At 56.6% G+C, this 19,308-nt stretch overlaps 1 protein-coding gene across 2 annotated transcripts in view; it reads left to right on the top strand.

Moving 5' to 3' along the window:
* Positions 1–15,442: 15,442 nt before the first annotated feature.
* HPSE2 (heparanase 2 (inactive)) overlaps positions 15,443–19,308 on the top strand; it is a 299,278-nt gene continuing 295,412 nt past the window's right edge. For both annotated transcript variants that reach the window (XM_048857280.2, XM_048857279.2), the window contains exons 1-2: positions 15,443–15,870; positions 17,543–17,700. In XM_048857280.2, the coding sequence (XP_048713237.1) occupies positions 15,611–15,870; positions 17,543–17,700 (418 nt within the window). In that variant the 5' untranslated portion in view covers positions 15,443–15,610. The remainder of the gene's footprint in view (positions 15,871–17,542; positions 17,701–19,308) is intronic.

The following is a 19,308-nucleotide window of genomic DNA, read 5'->3' as shown; positions in this document are numbered from 1 at the left end:
CCAAAAGAAAAAAGAAAAGGCCATGCCCCAAACAGCTTACAATCTAAAAAGGAAGCTTGCAGACAGGTGAGAGGATGTGACATATGCTAAATAGTTTATAGGGGGGTTGAGGATAGTTTGGGGGCGTTGGGAGCATGTTTACTGTGTTCTGGAATGACTCTCTCTAGAGATACTCCTCCCCTCCCCCACTCTCTTTTCTCAATGGCTGCCGTGAAGATTAAAAACAGCAAGTACAGGGTAAAGGGAAAATAAAAAGAGAAATGTATTTATAAGTCTAACAAAGCCATGGACTAAATATTTACAGGCATAAAGAGTAAAAATGAGCCAGGCTTTCAAAAGTAATTATCAGAATATAAAAATGAAACAACACTTTCGCCATGACTGAGGACGGGGCCAGAACTTCAGCTGGTGAAAACTGGATCTTTCCCAAGAAAATTAAAACAACACTAAATGACTGTTCATTTTCCTGACAAATCTGATGCCAAGAGAGATTCTTACTGCAGTCTCTTTCTTCGGGAGCTTGTCTTTGGCACTCCATCAGAGCAGGGACATGCAGCCTTTGGGCCTCATTTGCTTCTCTCATGCACAAGTGTAAATCAGGAGTAACTGCCAAAGTTTTGGAATTACACCAGTGTAAATCCAATATCAGCGCGAAGAGTATCAGGCCTTTTGTTTATCTTCTCTGGGGAGGCATCTACATCCTCCAGCTCATCAGTACCCTCCAGCCATGTGGACTCCAGCCCCAGGCTGGCTTTACCAGTTCAGACAGCAAACCTGCCTCTTTTGGTTATGACAATGCCTCTCTGCTCAATGTGCACTCGCAGTCCGAAAAGCTAACAGTTAGGGACCAGTAGGAAAGGGATAGAGAATAAGACAGAAAATATCATATTGCCTCTATATCAATCCATATCCACATCTTGAATACTGCCTGCAGATCTGGTTGTCCCATCTCAAAAAGATATATTGAAACTGGAAAAGGTACAGAGAAGGGCAGCAAAAATGATGAGGGGTATGGAACAGCTTCTCTATGAGGAGAGATTAAAAAGACTGGAAATTTTTTAGCTTGGAAAAGAGATGACTAAGGGATTGGGAGGATATGATAGAGGTCTATAAAATCTTGACTGGTGTGGAGAAAGTGAAAGTGTTATTTACCCCTTCACATAACACAAGAACTAAGGGTCACCCAATGAAATTAATAGAAGGAGGTTTAAAACAAACAAAAGAAAGTATTTCTTCACACAATGCACAGTCAACCTGTGGATCTCTTTGCCAGGGGATGTTGTGAAGACCAAAACTAAACAGGGTTCAAAAAAGAACTAGATAAGTTCATGGAGGATAGGTCCATCGATGGCTATTAGCCAGGATGATAAGGGATGCAATGCCATGCTCTGAGTGTTCCAAGCCTCAGTGTGTCAGAAGCTGGGAGTGGATGATTGCCTGTTCTGTTTATTCCCTCTGAAGCACCTGGCATTGGCCACTGTCGGAGGACAGGAGACTGGGCTGGATGGACCCTTGGTCTGACCCAGCCTGGCCGTTCTCGTGCTCATTCAGCCTGCTGAACACTCCTGGCGCCAACTTCCTCTTCCCAAGCTTTTTCACGTTTAAAAGAAGAGGCTTTTCTAATAAAGCCCTAATTTTTAAGAATTGAAATAGTTTATATGTAGATGGAATTTGCTATTTCTGCAGCCCCAGCCTCCACTTTGTGTTTGCAGAGGGAGGAAGAATTGCTGTCTGAGGACATTACCAGCAAAACTGGGCAGGCAGCTGAGCCAGTGTCCTGGCTGCTAGTCTGTGACAGGGACGTGACTATTCCTCCTTTGGCCTTCTCCCCCATTCTGCAAGCGAGCCTCACGGCTGTGATGCAGGCTGCTATTTTCTTGTTGTCTGCTGCTGTTGGTGGCCTCAGCAGGTGACCACACCGTGTCCTATAACCGCACTGCAGCCCTGGCTTGCACTCAACAAGTGGAGACCAGTTCGGAGAAAATTCCATTTCAGAAAATCCACCTTTCTAAACATGAGCTGGATTGGAGGGCAGGAAAGGGGGATTAAGAAAGAATAGTAAAGGAAGTCAGAGGGAGAAATATTGTTTTCTCTCTGCCCCTTATTGTATATTGTCTTGGTATTTCATTTTAAAATATCAACTTTGGTGCGGGGAGAGAATACGCAGATAGCTGTCTGCCACCCCACCACTTATTTGGACACCCGATACCACCTACAGTTTGTTGATGTCTTTCTGGTAAAGAGGGGTAAAAGTTTCAAAAGTACCTCTGTGACCTGGACTCCTAAGTCCCATTTTCAAAAGTGACTTTTAGACAGTTGGGAGCCAAGTCACTTTTAAAAATGGGACTTAGGTTTCTAAATCGCTTAAGGGCGTTAGAAAAATTTAGCAGAGGTGCCCAGAACTGAATATAATATTCCAGGTATATTCACACTGTAACCAGACAGAGAGGGACCTGTCTCCTGCCTGCCCCATCAGCCTATGTCTCCAAACCACCAAAAATCACATTGGCTTGTGCTGGGTTTCTTATTTCTATGTTATTTGAGCTGCTGTACTGCACCCCTCACTGAGGTGTCCAAGCACCTTCTAGAGTCCTTGGTGCCCACTTTCAGCCTTTCCAGCTCTTAGGTTCCTTTCTCCCTTGCAATGTTTTGAGTTATTTTTCCCCACATGTATTAGCTGAATTGTTCCATAGATAATCCTGTTTTTTTACATTTCCTGCTCATATTTAATGGAGTGACAGGTATTTTCCATCTCTAATTGTTATAAGAACATGTTGGATAATGTTATGACATCACCTATTGTAGAAACCAGGCCCTTGTCTTTCAACTGGTGCAGCTGTGGACGCTGCACCCTCCTGCAGCTAGCTCCAGGATTAGGACCCAAGGAAAGAGGAGACCCCTGCCCCAGAATACTAGGTGTCACGGCGTCCCTGGGCAATGCTTTGGAACTGCTCCCCATGAAGCCAGGCAGGACTCTGGGAAGTCTCCTTTCTGGGAGCAGCCTGTCTTCAGGACACAAAGCTCACACAGCTTCCACCTTCCTGGGTCTGACCTCTTCCCACAGCGAGTCCGCTCAGGCAGGGTCCTGGGGAAGCCCAGGGAAGTCCTGCCCCCCAACTCCGCAGTCAGACGTGACTCTCAGACAGCCAGTAAAACAGAGGTTTATTAGACGACAGGTACATGGTCTAACACAGAGCTTGTAGGTGCAAAGAACAGTACCCCTCATCTGGGTCCATTTTGGGGGGCCGTGAGCCAGACAACCACGTCTGCCCTTCACTCCATGTCTCCAGCCAGCCCCAAACTGAAACTCCTTCCAGCCCCTCCTCCTCTGGGCTTTGTTCCTTTCCCTGGGCCAGGAGGTCACCTGATTCCTTTGTTCTCCAACCCTTTAGCTCTCACCCTGCAGGGGGGGAGGGCCCAGGCCATCAGTTGCCAGGAAACAGGGTGTTGGCCATTGTCTGTGTCCAGACCCCTGCACATACCTGCCCTCTAGGGCTCTGCAGTGATCATACACCCTTACCTCACCACCTAGAGACTTAAGAACTGCCTAGGGGAAACTGAGGCACCCCATCACTATTCAGAGGAACCATTAAGCACAGTCCCACTTCCTCACACTAGGGTAATAGGTTCTTTGAGAAATGCCGTGAAAATTAATCTCCCTGCTACAGGGAAATTTCGGGAGAGCAAAAGAGCCTCTAGAGATGAGGCAATGAGAGTGAAAGCTGCCAGCTGGGGAATTGGGCCTGTCCTCGCTGTGCTAGCTGCCCTGGTAGAGAGAAGCTATGGGCTCTTGTTTCCCAACCCATGGGGACAATGTTGAGGTGATGATACTTAGAAAATCATAGAATCATAGAATATAAGGGTTGGAAGGGACCCCAGAAGGTCATTGTCACGGAGTCCCTGGGCGATGCTCTGGAACTGCTCCCCATGAAGCCAGTCAGGACTCTGGGGTAGTCGCCTTTCTGTGAGCAGCCTGTCTTCAGGACACACAGCTCACACAGCTTCCACCTTCCTGGGTCTGACCTCGGAGCATTCAGCATCCTCTGCCCCTCCGTGTGCTTCCCCACAGCGAGTCCGCCCAGGCGGGCTCCTAGGGAAGCCAGAGGGACCAGCACCCCAACTTCGCAGTCAGACGTGACTCTCAGCCAGCCAGTAAAACAGAAGGTTTATTAGACGACAGGAACATGGTCTAAAACAGAGCTTGCAGGTGCAGAGAACGGGACCCCTCAGCTGGGTCCATTTTGGGGGGCAGTGAGCCAGACAACCACGTCTGCACTTCACTCCATGTCCCAGCCAGCCCCAAACTGAAAACCCCCTCCAGCCCCTCCTCCTCTGGGCTTTGTTCCTTTCCCGGGCCAGGTGGTCACCTGATTCCTTTGTTCTCCAACCCTTTAGCTCTCACCTTGCAGGGGGGAAGGGCCCAGGCCATCAGTTGCCAGGAAACAGGGTGTTGGCCATTCTCTGTGTCCAGACTCCTGCACACACCTGCCCTCTAGGGCTCTGCAATGATCATACACCCTTACTCCACCCCCTAGATACTTAAGAACTGCCATGGGGAAACTGAGGCACCCCCACACTATTCAGAGGAAACATTAAGAACAGTCCCACTTCGTCACAGTCATCTAGTCCAACCCCCTGCTCGAAGCAGGACCAATTCCCAGTTCAATCATCCCAGCCAGGGCTTTGTCAAGCCTGACCTTAAAAACCTCTAAGGAAGGAGATTCTACCACCTCCCTAGGTAACGCATTCCAGTGTTTCACCACCCTCTTAGTGAAAAAGTTTTTCCTAATATCCAATCTAAACCTCCCCCACTGCAACTTGAGACCATTACTCCTCGTTCTGTCATCTGCTACCATTGAGAACAGTCTAGAGCCATCCTCTTTGGAACCCCCTTTCAGGTAGTTGAAAGCAGCTATCAAATCCCCCCTCATTCTTCTCTTCTGCAGGCTAAACAATCCCAGCTCCCTCAGCCTCTCCTCATAACTCATGTGTTCCAGACCCCTAATCATTTTTGTTGCCCTTCGCTGGACTCTCTCCAATTTATCCACATCCTTCTTGTAGTGTGGGGCCCAAAACTGGACACAGTACTCCAGATGAGGCCTCACCAATGTCGAATAGAGGGGAACGATCACGTCCCTCGATCTGCTCGCTATGCCCCTACTTATGCATCCCAAAATGCCATTGGCCTTCTTGGCAACAAGGGCACACTGCTGACTCATATCCAGCTTCTCGTCCACTGTCACCCCTAGGTCCTTTTCCGCAGAACTGCTGCCTAGCCATTCGGTCCCTAGTCTGTAGCTGTGCATTGGGTTCTTCCGTCCTAAGTGCAGGACCCTGCACTTATCCTTATTGAACCTCATCAGATTTCTTTTGGCCCAATCCTCCAATTTGTCTAGGTCCTTCTGTATCCTATCCCTCCCCTCCAGCGTATCTACCACTCCTCCCAGTTTAGTATCATCCGCAAATTTGCTGAGAGTGCAATCCACACCATCCTCCAGATCATTTATGAAGATATTGAACAAAACCGGCCCCAGGACTGACCCTTGGGGCACTCCACTTGATACCGGCTGCCAACTAGACATGGCAACTACCCGTTGAGCCCGACAATCTAGCCAGCTTTCTACCCACCTTATAGTGCATTCTTCCAGCCCATACTTCCTTAACTTGCTGACAAGAATACTGTGGGAGACCGTGTCAAAAGCTTTGCTAAAGTCAAGAAACAATACATCCACTGCTTTCCCTTCATCCACAGAACCAGTAATCTCATCATAAAAGGCGATTAGATTAGTCAGGCATGACCTTCCCTTGGTGAATCCATGCTGGCTGTTCCTGATCACTTTCCTCTCATGCAAGTGCTTCAGGATTGATTCTTTGAGGACCTGCTCCATGATTTTTCCAGGGACTGAGGTGAGGCTGACTGGCCTGTAGTTCCCAGGATCCTCCTTCTTCCCTTTTTTAAAGATTGGCACTACATTTGCCTTTTTCCAGTCATCCGGGACTTCCCCCGTTCGCCACGAGTTTTCAAAGATAATGGCCAATGGCTCTGCAATCACAGCCGCCAATTCCTTCAGCACTCTCGGATGCAACTCGTCCGGCCCCATGGACTTGTGCACGTCCAGCTTTTCTAAATAGTCCCTAACCACCTCTATCTCCACAGAGGGCTGGCCATCTCTTCCCCATTTCGCGATGCCCAGCTCAGCAGTCTGGGAGCTGACCTTGTTAGTGAAAACAGAGGCAAAAAAAGCATTGAGTACATTAGCTTTTTCCACATCCTCTGTCACTAGGTTGCCTCCCTCATTCAGTAAGGGGCCCACACTTTCCTTGGTTTTCTTCTTGTTGCCAACATACCTGAAGAAACCCTTCTTGTTACTCTTGACATCTCTGGCTACCTGCAGCTCTAGGTGCGATTTGGCCCTCCTGAAAAGCTATTGTCTGGTCAAGAACATCTCCTTCAAGCTGCTTCCTTTGTTCCCTCTTGACTTTGGTGAACTACTTGCTGCATGATCAGGTTCTGCTCAGAGAGATTTCTTTCAGTACACACTGCTGCAATTAATTTTCGCTTGGTTTCACTAAGGAACCCTGTGAAATCCTGGGCTGTGTGTGATCTGAGAGATCCTGTATCCTCTGGAGCCACGTCCCCAGCCCTGTTTCCCCTGGACTCCCCCGGCCTGGCTTTTATAGAACTGAGACAAGAAATAAGAAGAGACACATTTTGCAGTATTCTCTGTTTATCTTAAACTAGCCAAATGGCTTCATCAACATGTTTGAAACAGTATCTGAAGCAGAGCCGGGACATGAGAGCAGCTTTATCAAAAGGGAGGCTGCGCTGCTCTCCAGACTCCGGTGGGGCCGGAGCCTCTAACGGTTATTTTATACTGTGCAGCGTTCTCTGACATCATCTGCTTTGTGTAAACCTCATCGCCCCACAAACCAAAGCTGTGCTGACTGTCCCTGTGCTGACAAGCCCCAAAGGCTGCAGTATCTGAGTTTGCTATTATCTACCATTCGTGAACAGACCACAGTTGTGGGGCTGGGCAATGGGCCCCACGTTGCTCTTGGATTGCCCTGGACTATTGGAGACAAAGGGACAGGAGCCTGCTTACCTGACTTGCAGCTAGTGTGTGACTAAGGACTGTGTGCATGAGTGAAGCCAGCAATTCACTGCAGAGTATTCTCATCCAGAGAGAATAAGATCAAAAATATTATAGCAATGAAAAGAAAAGACTGTTAGGGCCTGATCCAAAGCCCACTGAAGTCAATGAAATGATTCCCATTGACTTCAGTGGGCTTTGGATCAGGCTCTTGTTTGGCATGAAATGTGCATTGGTGTCTCCATGTTTCACCCTTGTCAGGACAGGTACGATTCATGGCCACTCTGGGGACATTTGCTTTTGGAGCAGTTTATTAAACATCTTCTGACAGTGGGCTAGGGGCTCTGAGGGTGACTGTCATGGCCAGATCATTCACACTAGCTAATATTTAAAGTTTGATTTATAGGAATAATTTCCATGTATTGTTATGTTGAAAGCGTTTGAAGGGAAACCACCTGGGAGTTTGGGCCCAGAAGTGAAGTTCTGTGCATTTTTCAAACTTTGCAAACTGAATATTAATGGAAATATGTTCGTGCAGTTTTTAAATGTCAATGAACTGTGTGTATGTTTTGAATGAGGCTTCCCTGTGTAGAGTGTTTGTTCCAATTAACTCAGCATATGAACCAAAAGTAAAATTTACTAGAAACCCAAGTGAATTTGACTAATCTCCCTTTTTGAACAGGGGGAGTGAAATGCAAAATGAAATTGAGGATGGAACACCCCTTCAGTTGCAGCCTTCTCTGTAATACAGGTAAGGATCTGGTTTTAAATGTGGACAATTTAACTCCAGTTTCTTTTAGGGGGAATAACAAATGCCGAACTAGGAGATCAGATGAACTAGAGCAGCCCCCTGGCTGAGTGAATGCATTCTGCCAGGCGCTGAGGAGGCTGAATCAATTAAGGTCCAAAGTGATTTGATTTCCTATCCAGCCGGCCACAAACACAACTCCTTCCATTTATCAGAAAGTAAACACAAAGCACTGCCTAAACAAACCTGGAGACTAAATGGAAACTATATTGGTGGGCCCAAGGGACAGCAGCCTGGGCTGAACACATGGTTCCCAAACCACCCCTGCCAGAACTAACAGCCTCCTTGCTCCTGATGCCTAGTAATGCAGGGAGTGTGGGGCCCTGCGGTCTGGGGAACTGCTTGTACCCCGTTGAAAAGCACAAAGAGGCACCTAGGCCCAGATCCTGCTGGCCCCAATGGGGCTTGCACTGGGAACAGGGGTCTTCAGAGGCAGTTGCAAGACCTGATCCTATGAGCCTAATAGGCTGTTGCTAAAGCAAAATTTTTAAAATTCCCTCTGGCCCTGGTGGAGCTTTCTGCCTTTGATTCCCTTGCCTCTCCTGAGCCCCCTCGCTTCCTTGCACAGCACCTCATTAAACTAACAATAGCTGCTTGTTTGGGATTTTTAAAAAGAATCTCATGTGCAAACGGTCCAAGTCTCAGGCTGATCTGGATGAAATCCCAGCCGCACTGAGGGCAATAGACTGCTAGAAACACCTGCATGCACACCCAGCTCAGGACCCCTCTGATGGGTAGATATTTAGTAAGAGTAAAACGGGTGGTGGCTCAGCTCCTGACCCCAGCTCACCTGTCTGCTCTGCAGTGCCCGGGGGAGAGAGAGGCCAGGTCCGCAGGGCCCCCAGAGCACCACACAGCACAGCTGCTTCCTCAGGGCCTGCTCCTTGTTCCACCTGTGGCCTGTTGTTCCCAGTGGGTTTTGCTCTGTGCTGACCGTTGCGGGAGGCCTGGCTCAGGAGATCTGTCTGTCCATCCACGTGTTTCCTGGGAGTGGTTCTGCGCCGGAGCTGCAAGGGTGTCTCCCTGTGTCGCTGGAAGCTCGGCCAGGGCCACGCACTGCGGTTTGGCCCCTCTGCCGGGAACCCTCCCCGCAGCTCCCCAGGATCAGCTCTGTGGCTCCCACCCTGCCCCCGCTGAAGTCAACGGGAGTCTCGCAGTTGACTTCCACGAAGCCAGGATTTCTCCCCGTGTCTAACAGTGCCTGCGCGCCCGAAGGTTATTTCCGGAGCGCGGCCGGGCGAAGGCAGCCGCCGGCGCTTTGTCTGGCTGCGCTGGGCAGGCTCCGCGGCCAGGAGGCCGCTGTCTGGCTACAGGCCTGGCTGGATTCTCAGGGCAGGCCGGGCTATCCTCCCTCCCAGGGCCGAGCGGGGATCCCCTCCTGCCCTGGGGCGCGCCGGACAGGGGGCTCCAGCCGGGCCCTGTGGGTCGCCTCTCCTAGCACAAACAAGTCAGTGTCTAGACTCCTCCTCGGGGCCTGTTTCTCGGCGCCCCCCTCCCGCTCTTCTGCTGCCCACACCAGCAACGGTGCAAAGAGCCAGGGCTGAAGGCAGCGGTGCGCTCACGGTGGAGGTGCCAGGAGCCACGGGGCAGGAAAGCGCCGCTGGGACTGCCTGGAAAGCCCCTGACCGGTTCGCCCCGAGCCCGCCACGTCCCGCTGCGCAAGGGCCCGCGGCTGCAGGCAGCTGCAGCGCCTGGAGCTTCGCTGTTAGGGGCGGACCCGAGCCGGGAGGCTGAGCCGGGCGCCAGGCCGGGATGTGCGGGTTGGGGCCCGCCGCGCCCTGCCCTGCCCTGCCCTGCCGAGCGGATCCGGGCCGGGGTGAAGCGATCTCTCCGCCGCGGAGTCAGGCCTTACCCCGTTATGCGGCGCTAGGTCAGGGCTCGAACTCGGCACTGGACATTGCGCTGGGCTGCAGCGAAGGGCCGAGCCGTGGGGACCCGGGCGGCGCCGCCGGTGCCCGCGTCAGCCTTTGGGCTCCGGGGCCATGGGAGTCCACTCGGCATTTCGCCCTCATCCCATCCCCGGGTTGCCTTGGGAGGCAGGGAGGGCGGGGGCCGGCCTGTGCAGCGGGCCCCGGGGCTCCCACTGAGGCAGTGATGGGGGCTTGTCGGGGCGGCTCGGGTTCAATAGAAGCCGGGAGGGGCTGGAAGCCCCTGGGGTCTCGGAGCTGTGGCGCAGAGCGGGGTGAGCCGAGCGGCCCCGGGGGACGCGGGTGCCTTAGGGCCGGGGTGGCTCCGGTGGCTGACAGGGAGGTGGCCCATGCGCTCCCCGGGCTAGGGCGCGGCGCTGTCGGAGCAGCCAGTGCCATCGTCCCTGCTCTGGCGGGATCCAGGGGGAGACACCCCTTGCAGCGCGGTTCTTGCCCCCGCCCCCGAGAGAGTGGGAGCCGTTCATGGTGCTGGGTGGGGCTACCAGCCCCGGGCCCGCTCGGCTGAGGAGCCCTGTGCTGTCCCGCCGGGAGCTGGGGCACTGATTTCCCGGCCGGCTCCCGCCGAGAGCGCTGCAATGGCGGAGAGTTCCGCCGGCCCATCCCAAGGAGATAGGCGCTGGGGTCCGGGTCCTGTCCCCACCGAGGCCTCAGTGGGAGGCGGGTCAGTTCCCCTCGTTAGCGCTCAGGTTGCCGCTTTGATTTCTGAGGCGCGTGGGTCACCCCAGCTCCCCTGGCTCAGGCTGCTCCCCGCCCCTGCGGCGCTGCGGGCCCTGGGACCCGGCCGGGCTGGCGGTGTCGGGGCTGGCGTTTGGCGCTCGACGGGCCGGCCGGTCCTCCTTCAGGCGGCGGGCGTCTCCTTTTTCCGCAGCCCGGCCGGGGCCATGGCCGGAGGAGAACGCGTTCAGTGCGGCAGGATGAAATCCTGGCCCCGCTGCGGTTAACGGGCTGGTTACCCCACGGGGGCTTGTGCGGGGACCGTCTGTGCCCTGTCCCTCCCCAGGAAGGGTGGGGCACCCCGGGACAGGTTCACCTCTCCCATTCCTGCTCTAGCGGGGACCGTCTGGGATTTATTCCCCTGCTGGAGGGGTCTGAGCTCACCAGGCAGCGCTTCCTGGGCTGCTCGCAGGGCTGTGCCCCGCTCCCTTCCTTGGGCTGGCACCAGCAGGGGGGCAGGCTGCCCACACCCCCTGGGAAGCGCAGGCCAGTGTCCTAGGCAGCAGTTTTTGCGCTGCTGACAGATCTGGGGAGAGCTGGGGGGGGGGGGTTACACTCTGCCCTTGCTCTGATCCCCCCCGGGAGTAACAGCATCGGGAACCCCCGGGAGCCCTTGGAGTAGTAGCATGGGGGATCCCCGGGAGTAACAGCACCAGGGGACCCCCCAGAAGTGGGTGCAGTGACTTGGAGGCCATAAACAAGGACCTGGGCTGGAGCACCCTGGCGGAGAGAGCCTGGCCTAGCCTGCGACTGGTGCTTGAGCAGGGCACTAAGTGGCTCTCCCGCAGGTCTCTCCTGGTCCCTGCTTGGGGGCAGCGGGAGGTGCCCCGGCAGACAGTTGTCCCTCTTGCGGGTGTGCCCTGGTCCCTGGAGGAAGGCTGGTCCTGCAGTGGGCCGGGGTGGCACAGTGGTGAGGTTTGGGACCTTGGGTCCTGCAGCAGGGAGCCCAGGGCCTTGGGCCCAGGGGCACTTCCAGTGGGGCAGAGAAATAGAGGGCTCCTGGCCCATCTTCCGCCCAGAGCCTGGGGCGATCCAGGTGGAACAGGATGGCAGCTGCTTCCCTGTGCAGTGATGACCCGGCTCCCTGCAGCTCCAGGCCCTGACCCGTGCCAGGCTGTCCCGTGCTACGGACCGGCAGGGCTGCGCTGAGGAGCAGTGGCCGGCAGGTGGCGCTGCGGACCCTGCTCTGCACCCACACTTCAGGCTCGGGCGAGCCCCGGGAGAGCCTGCGGACGGTGAGCCGGGGAAGCGGTGCCGGCCGGCCTGGGACTGCCCCGCCCCGGGCGCCTGGTGGGAGCCGGGCTCTGTGCCGGGGGGCCAGATGCACAGTCCACTGCGCACCAGGGGCAGGCAGGGCTGCCTGGAGCCCCCTCGGGTCTGCGGGCAGTGCAGGTTTGGAGGCCTCGTCCGTGCCCGTGCACCCCGGGGGGCTCTGCACCGACCCCTCGGGCTGGGGAGGCGCCCAGCTCGTGCCGCGGTGACCCCCCTTGGGGCAGCATGTGCTCAGGGCGGGGACCCTTTTCACAGACCAGCGGCGTCTGCGAGCAGCGTTCTGGGAGGAGTCCCAGGAATCAGGCCTGGAGCCGCCAGCCTGGGTGCGAAGCCCGGCCCCGGGCGCTGGTGTAAGGAGTGGGGCTCGGCCCCAGCTGGATCGGCCCCGGTGCTCCGCAGCTCTTGGTGCTGCGCGCAGGGCCCCGGCTGGGTGGGGTCGGGTGGGGAGGGGAGGGGGACCGTCCTTTGCCCCGAAGGTGGGAGGAGGGGCGGCGGCCGCCAATCTGTGTGAGTCTGGGAACGCGAGCATCCTGCCAGACCCCTCGGACGGCAGCCGTTCTCCCGGCCCCCTCAGCACCGGCGGGAGCGCGGCCCCGTGCGGCCTGTGGGGAGCGAGTCGGACGCCTGGCGGGTGTCCATGCAGAGGGGTGTATGTACCATCCCTTTCCGCGGCCTTTGGCAGCCAGGCCCCCCGTGGGGCACGGAGCAGTTATCGCCGGGCAGGGCGGGGCAGGCCAGGGTCTTTGTCCGGCGCACTGAACTGGGCGCTGGGTAATGCAGTGTCTGATCCCCGGCCTTAGCCTCTAACCTGCTCAGATTGCAAGTGCTTTGAGCCCCCCGGACCGCCTGTTCCTGAGTCCGGTGAGACGCGCCCGTAGCTCTCCGGGGCCGTCTGCGGGGCTCTGGGTGTTACCGCAAGACAGAGGCAGTGCCCGTCTCCCTGCGGAGAGCTCCCTCGCTTTTTGCATTTGGCGCCTCCCTCCGCACCGGTACAAGGAGGCAGCTGGCGCGGCCAACAAGTCCTGGCTTGCTCAAAACGAATAAATCGGTAGTTTAAAGAGTGGCAGTGGGCCGTGCCCCATAACTCCGTGTGGCCCAGCGCAGAGAGAGGCTCAGAAAGTGACAGGACAACAGGGAACCAATTCCCAGCTCTGCTGAGCTCAGACAGCTTCTAGCTGCCCTCCTTCCTTCCCACAAAAACAAAACAACCCCACACAATTAAACCACACAGCCCTAACAAGGCGAACAAAAACCTACCCCTAAGCCAAACCGATAGTGCTAGCTACCTGTAAAATCCTAGAGGAGACAAGGCAGGGATAGGTTTTACCTTGCTATAGCTAGCCAAAGTGTGTGTGTGTAGGTGACCTCCACTAACTACACTGAGGTTTGAAACTACCCAATCCTCCTCTCCACCAGGATTGTAGGGGAAATAACACTATCCCCATGTAAAAACACACCTTTCTGACAGTGGAGACTAGCCTCCATGAAATCCACTATGGACTTGTGTCAGGAGACAGAGTGTCGGCCATTTATATACCCTGGCCCTTTGCTCTGCAACCATTACACCCCCTTATCCCACCCCCTAGAGACTTAAGAAATGCACAGGGGAAACTGAGGCACCCCTACAGTATTCAGAGGAAACATTAAGAACAGTCCCGCTTTGTCACAACTTGCCTATAGCTGATCAGTTTTACAGGGAAGGCATGAGGCCTTGTCCAGACAACAGAGTTGATTCTATTCTATTCTCAGCTCCAGTTAGCTAACATAGTAACACAGTAAATCCTAGTGAGGACAGTTGGTAGGTTTCTCACATACTACTAAGTTGTTGAGCTAAAGACTGGAGGGAGCCACAGGTAACAGGTTGGTTTGCGTTCACACTCTGTATTCAGGCATGTGCTTCTGGGGTTTATTCAGTCTCTCTGATGTGGGTAGGGGTTAGTCTAAATCCATAGATAGCTCGATCTGCCACCAGACCTGAGAAACCAACCAGCCATGGATGGCAGGAAGGCTCCCGGGAGACAGCTGGCCCTTACTTTATAGATTTATAGAAATTTTATACAGTAAGTAGCTATGTCTACACACATTGTGTCTATTTAAGTGTCCCCCCTCTTTCTCCTCTGATCTCTTCTAGACTGTGAACAGGGCAAGGACTCCTTCTTCCTGTATGTCTCTGTTGTGTACAACCAGGGAGGGTTTTTTTCACTGAAGAGAGCCAACATTTCTCATGACCAGCGATTGCAAGATTGGGGCATATTTCCAAAACATGAGGCTGCCAGAAGCAAATCAAAAGGGCTCCTTCCGAATATGGGAGATGGTGGGCCAGGCAATCTCCCCTGCAGTGGGGACTCAGGAGTGTTTCAGCTAGGCCTGTTTTTCATCTCCAGCCTTTCTTTGCTAAATTTGCCATGCGGTAACTTCTTCATCGCTTGGGGTCTTTCCACCCTCACTGCCACTGGGCAAGTCTTCCTAAAAAGCTATCTTTTAGCTTAACCATGAAAGATTGGGCTTCCTGCAGGAATGGTGGGTGAAATTCTTTGGCCTGTGTTATGTAGGAGGACAGACTAGTTGATCTCAGTGGTTAGAATCTATGAATCTGAGAATCCCAGCGAGTTAATAATTCCAAATGAATAAAGAGATTAATTCAGCCTTGTTTCCAGCTCAGCGAGTCCTGGAGACCCCCTGCAATTTATTCATCAGTTGAAATTATTAATTTTCAGTGTGTGTCTGATCCCCTTATTATACTCAGTATTTATTGATTGCCTTGTGTTGATTTGTTGTGATCGACCGGGCAGTGTTTGTTTCTGTTCCTTGGCCGAATAGTTGAGCCTGCATCTCTGGTATGAATACTTGTGGGCATGCAAAGACGCGCTGGGTGTGCGTGGGGCCATAATACAGATAATAAGACCAGGGCACAAGACTTTTGACATGCACTTTCCACAAATACTTGTACCAGTAAAGTTCTGTGGCTCAGACTGAATGCACAAGGTAGTAAGGATGGCGGAAGCAAATTCGTTTAAAAGTTGGGAGGGAATATTGGCTGACGAGCGAGCTCAGCACTCACCCAGCACGGAGAGGGCTCCTTTCACCTTCCTGGCGCAGAGCAATGCGAACATCAGCACACATCCCACTGAGTCCCCTGCCCAAAGATCCTGCAAATGCATTCGGAACGTGTGTGCAAGGCTTGTAGCAAGCACGCAGCCCTGCTTGCTGTGACGGGGTCACTGGACCCCGCTCTCCTGTGTCTCTCTCAGCGAACATTTTACCTTAGTGACAGGTTTCAGAGTAACAGCCGTGTTAGTCTGTATTCGCAAAAAGAAAAGGAGGACTTGTGGCACCTTAGATGCATCCGATGAAGTGAGCTACAGCTCACAAAAGCTCATGCTCAAATAAATTGGTTAGTCTCTAAGGTGCCACAAGTCCTCCTTTTCTTTTTACCTTAAGTTCTTGTCCAGCAAATGCAAATTAAATAAAAACAACTCGAACTCGCCACGGTTACATTTGGCCTCGTGAATAGATTCCTGAGCTCTGAACTGAGAGGGTTAAACCAGGAGACTTCCCTTACCTTGAAAAAGTTAAAAATGTCTGCAGTCTACATCTCTTAAAGGGGCGGTGCTGGTTAACAAGGAGTCTTGGCACCGGCTGCTGGAAAGGCTGGACAGGGGCGTGAGTTCCCCTCCACCAGCACCAAAACATTGCAAAAAAAGGCAGCGAGCCCCACACTTTAGATAAGAACAATTAGCCACCAGCGAGCCCCCGCGGAAAGAGAGGTTTAATTAGAGGGGTGCCCGCTGCTCAGCATGCCCTATCCCAGCTCCTGCCCGCCGGGGCTCCTCTCCCTCCTGGCCCCTTGGCTGGCTCTGCTGGCGCACCTCTCCCTTTCCTCCCAGGCAGGGGACAGGAGAACGTTCCCCGCAGAGAAACCTTCAGGTGTGAAGGGAAGGACTCTCATTCTTCTCGATGTGAACACCAAGAGCCCTGTCAGGGTAACCAGTGAGAACTTCCTCTCCCTGCAGTTGGACCCCTCCATCATCCATGATGGCTGGCTCGATTTCTTAAGGTAAGGCGGGCGCTCCCTGGGCACCCCTCGCGTACCCGCTCCCCACTCGCACAGTCCCCGAGAGAAGCCAAGCGAATGGTCCAGAGCCCTGGGCCGGCTCTGCGCGGCGGCCAGCGCTCGTTGTGGCGGAGGAGCAAAGCCGCGGTTCCCATTAAGATGCACATGTTTGCAATGGAGGAGGCATTTCAGAAACTTATCAGTTATGACTGAAAAAATGTCGGGCTTCCCTCTCCGCAGCAATTAGCCTCCGCAGAAAGCACCAGGCGGTGCCGAGCCAGCAGCCGCAGCCAGGGAGCCGAGAGGGGACGGCCCACAGAGCCGCCGGTTGTTCCTGCCGGGCGGGGAACTGGGTTTGGGTTCAGGCTGCAGGGCTGGCTCGCCCGCCCGCCGGCTGCTCAGCGAGTTGCGAGCAGGCAGCTCCTGGGACCGAGGGCAAAGCCCTCCCTCCGATGTAACTGCCCGCGGTTCGCCCAGACAATGTGGAATTGCAGCGGCCTGGAGGAGGCAGCCCCCCTTCCCGGGGGCCGTCAGGCCGGAGGTCTGCGGGGGAGCGGGGTGTCTCTGCCGCGGGCCCCGCTCCCATCGCGCCGAGGCTCCGCTCAGTTCCAGTTCCCGCTGACGCGAAGGGGTAGCAAGGCGAACAAACGGCGGGACACGCGCCTGGGAAAGCGGGGTTGGGCGCTTGGCTCCGGCGCGCAGCCCCGCCAGCGGGACCCCGGCCCGGGGCGCAGCCTACCCGTGTCCGCCCCTGGATTCGCCTTTTGCTCCGTGGAGCGCCCGGGCGGCGTCCCAGGGACTGGCAGCGGCGGAGAGGCGAAGCGCGGAGACAAGGTTTGGTTCGAAAGCCCCAAGCCGGGCCCAGGGGAGGGTCCGCGGGCCGGGCCGGCTGAACGGCGCGGGGCGCGCACTGGCCGAGGGACCGGGCAGCCTGTGCGCTAGCAAAGCTGCAGCGCCTCCGAGAACTGGCAGCCACACCTGGGCAGGCTCGCTAGGGTCGGGCCCGCCGGGGTCCTGGGGAGGGACCAGCTGGCCATTTCCCGGGGAAGCGGGTGGGTGTCCCCATCTTTGCCGAGGCGGGCTTCGGTTGCCCGGCTGAGGCGACCAGGGCCGGGCGCAGTGGGAGAGATGTAGTGGGTCTGCCCACCGCTCCGCTCCTGGGCTGGTTTCCGGCCCGAGAGGGGTCCTCAGGTGGGTTTGCAGCCGCGCCGGGGCCGCGGGAAGGTCTTTAAAAGCCCGAATGAGACGCGAGCTGCTCGCCTGGGCTCGGTGCAGTGTCCCGGCGGGAGTTCTCTCCCTTCGGGGGTCCCCGGGCCTGCGCGGGCTTCTGGGGGATCAGAGCAGCCCGAGGCTAACCCCTGCAGAAGTTCCTGGCCAGGAATATGCCTCGGGCCCGATCCTGCCCCCGGGTTACCCCCACTCCCGCGTTATCCCGGAGCAGCCCAGGCTCCAGCGGGGGCTGCGGCCAGCGCCGGGCAGGGACCGGCTCGGCCTTGCATCCTGCGGAAGAGGAAACGGGGCTGGTGGGATCCTCCAAGATCCGGGACCCCCCGGGGGTGGGGGCTGCTCCGCAGGTGGTGTTTGGGTCCGGGGCACCCCGAGCCAGCCCGCCCCCCTCCCCCAGTGCGCCCGGCGCTGCTGCTCCCCCCTCAGCGCCTCACTCTCTCCTTCCCAGCTCCAGGCGCCTGGTGACCCTGGCCCGGGGCCTGGCTCCCGCCTTCCTGCGCTTCGCGGGGAAAAGAACCGATTTCCTGCAGTTCCAGAACCTGAAGAACCCGGCCAAGAGCCGCGGGGGGCCCGGCCCGGACTACTACCTCAAGAACTACGAGGACGGTGAGCTGGGGAGGGCGCGGCGGGTCCCTGCAGCACCGAGGTCGGTGTGCGCCGGAGGCACCGGCGGCGAGACACGCCCGGCGTGGCTGGGGCTGTGGGGTGTGCGCGGGACCCCCGGCTGCTGGGGCAGCGGGACCGGAGGCAGGAAGCGGGGTGTCGGTGTGGGGCCGGGTGGGCTGCACCGGGCGGCGGGAGGGAATCGGCGCAGCGGGCCGACCAGGTCCGTGTGTCTGGCAGGCAGCTCTGCGGCGGGTGAGTCGCTGCAGGTCTCCAGGCCCTGGGCCACAGGGCGGCCAGCGGCCGCCGGGGCGCCCTTGGTACGGGGACGGGTGTCAAAGCCTGGTTCCTGCTGCCTTGGCCGCCGACGCCCGGATGAGTTCGGGGAGGGACCGGTGTGGGGTGTTGCGGGCCGAAGGCTGGGCCGGGCAGGAGAATGGACCCCTGGCCCTTGGTTTTGGTCGGTGCTTTAACTCTCCTTATTTCTGCTGTGATGGGGTCGGAGGGAGGCCAGGTGTGTGTGGTTCTGGGGGTGTGCTGAGGGTACAGTGGTGGTGAGGGGGGAGGGGTGCGTGGTTCTCGGGGTGTGTAGTTGTGGTGGGGGGGGAGGGGTGCGTGGTTCTCGGGGTGTGTAGTGGTGGTGAGGGGGGCGGGGGGCGTGGTTCTCGGGGTGTGTAGTTGTGGTGAGGGGGGAGGGGTGCGTGGTTCTCGGGGTGTGTAGTGGTGGTGGGGGGAGGGGTGCGTGGTTCTCGGGGTGTGTAGTGGTGGTGAGGGGGGCGGGGTGCGTGGTTCTCGGGGTGTGTAGTTGTGGTGAGGGGGGAGGGGTGCGTGGTTCTCGGGGTGTGTAGTTGTGGTGGGGGGAGGGGTGCGTGGTTCTCGGGGTGTGTAGTTGTGGTGGGGGGGAGGGGTGCGTGGTTCTCGGGGTGTGTAGTTGTGGTGGGGAGAGGGGTGCGTGGTTCTCGGGGTGTGTAGTTGTGGTGGGGGGAGGGGTGCGTGGTTCTCGGTGTGTAGTTGTGGTGAGGGGGGAGGGGTGCGTGGTTCTCGGGGTGTGTAGTTGTGGTGAGGGGGAGGGGTGCGTGGTTCTCGGGGTGTGTAGTTGTGGGGGGGGAGGGGTGCGTGGTTCTCAGGGTGTGTAGTTGTGGTGGGGGGGAGGGGTGCGTGGTTCTCGGGGTGTGTAGTTGTGGGGGGGGAGGGGTGCGTGGTTCTCGGGGTGTGTAGTTGTGGGGGGGGAGGGGTGCGTGGTTCTCAGGGTGTGTAGTTGTGGTGGGGGGGAGGGGTGCGTGGTTCTCGGGGTGTGTAGTTGTGGGGGGGGAGGGGTGCGTGGTTCTGGGCGGTGTGTAGGGAGATGGAGGTCCCGGACGATACTTTCTGGATGCCGGGTAAAAAAACCCGCTGTCCGGTAGGAAGCCTGTTTCCATCTCCCCGCGTAACGCTCGCACACACGCGCCCTTCGGAGGGGCCTGCTTCGGCCTCACTTCCCTTGGCTTGTGAACCAGCTCGCTGCCCCGGGCGCCGACTGCCCCTGCTTCACTCGGGGCTGGGTGGGTCTCGCCGCCCCGGCAGCCCTTATGCTCCTCTCAGGGCCCCGAGCCCGCAGGTTCAATGCCGAGG

This window comes from Caretta caretta, chromosome 7 (assembly GCF_965140235.1).
Source record: "Caretta caretta isolate rCarCar2 chromosome 7, rCarCar1.hap1, whole genome shotgun sequence".
Taxonomy (NCBI): Eukaryota; Metazoa; Chordata; order Testudines; family Cheloniidae; genus Caretta; species Caretta caretta.
This window is presented reverse-complemented; position numbering and strand designations above follow the sequence as displayed.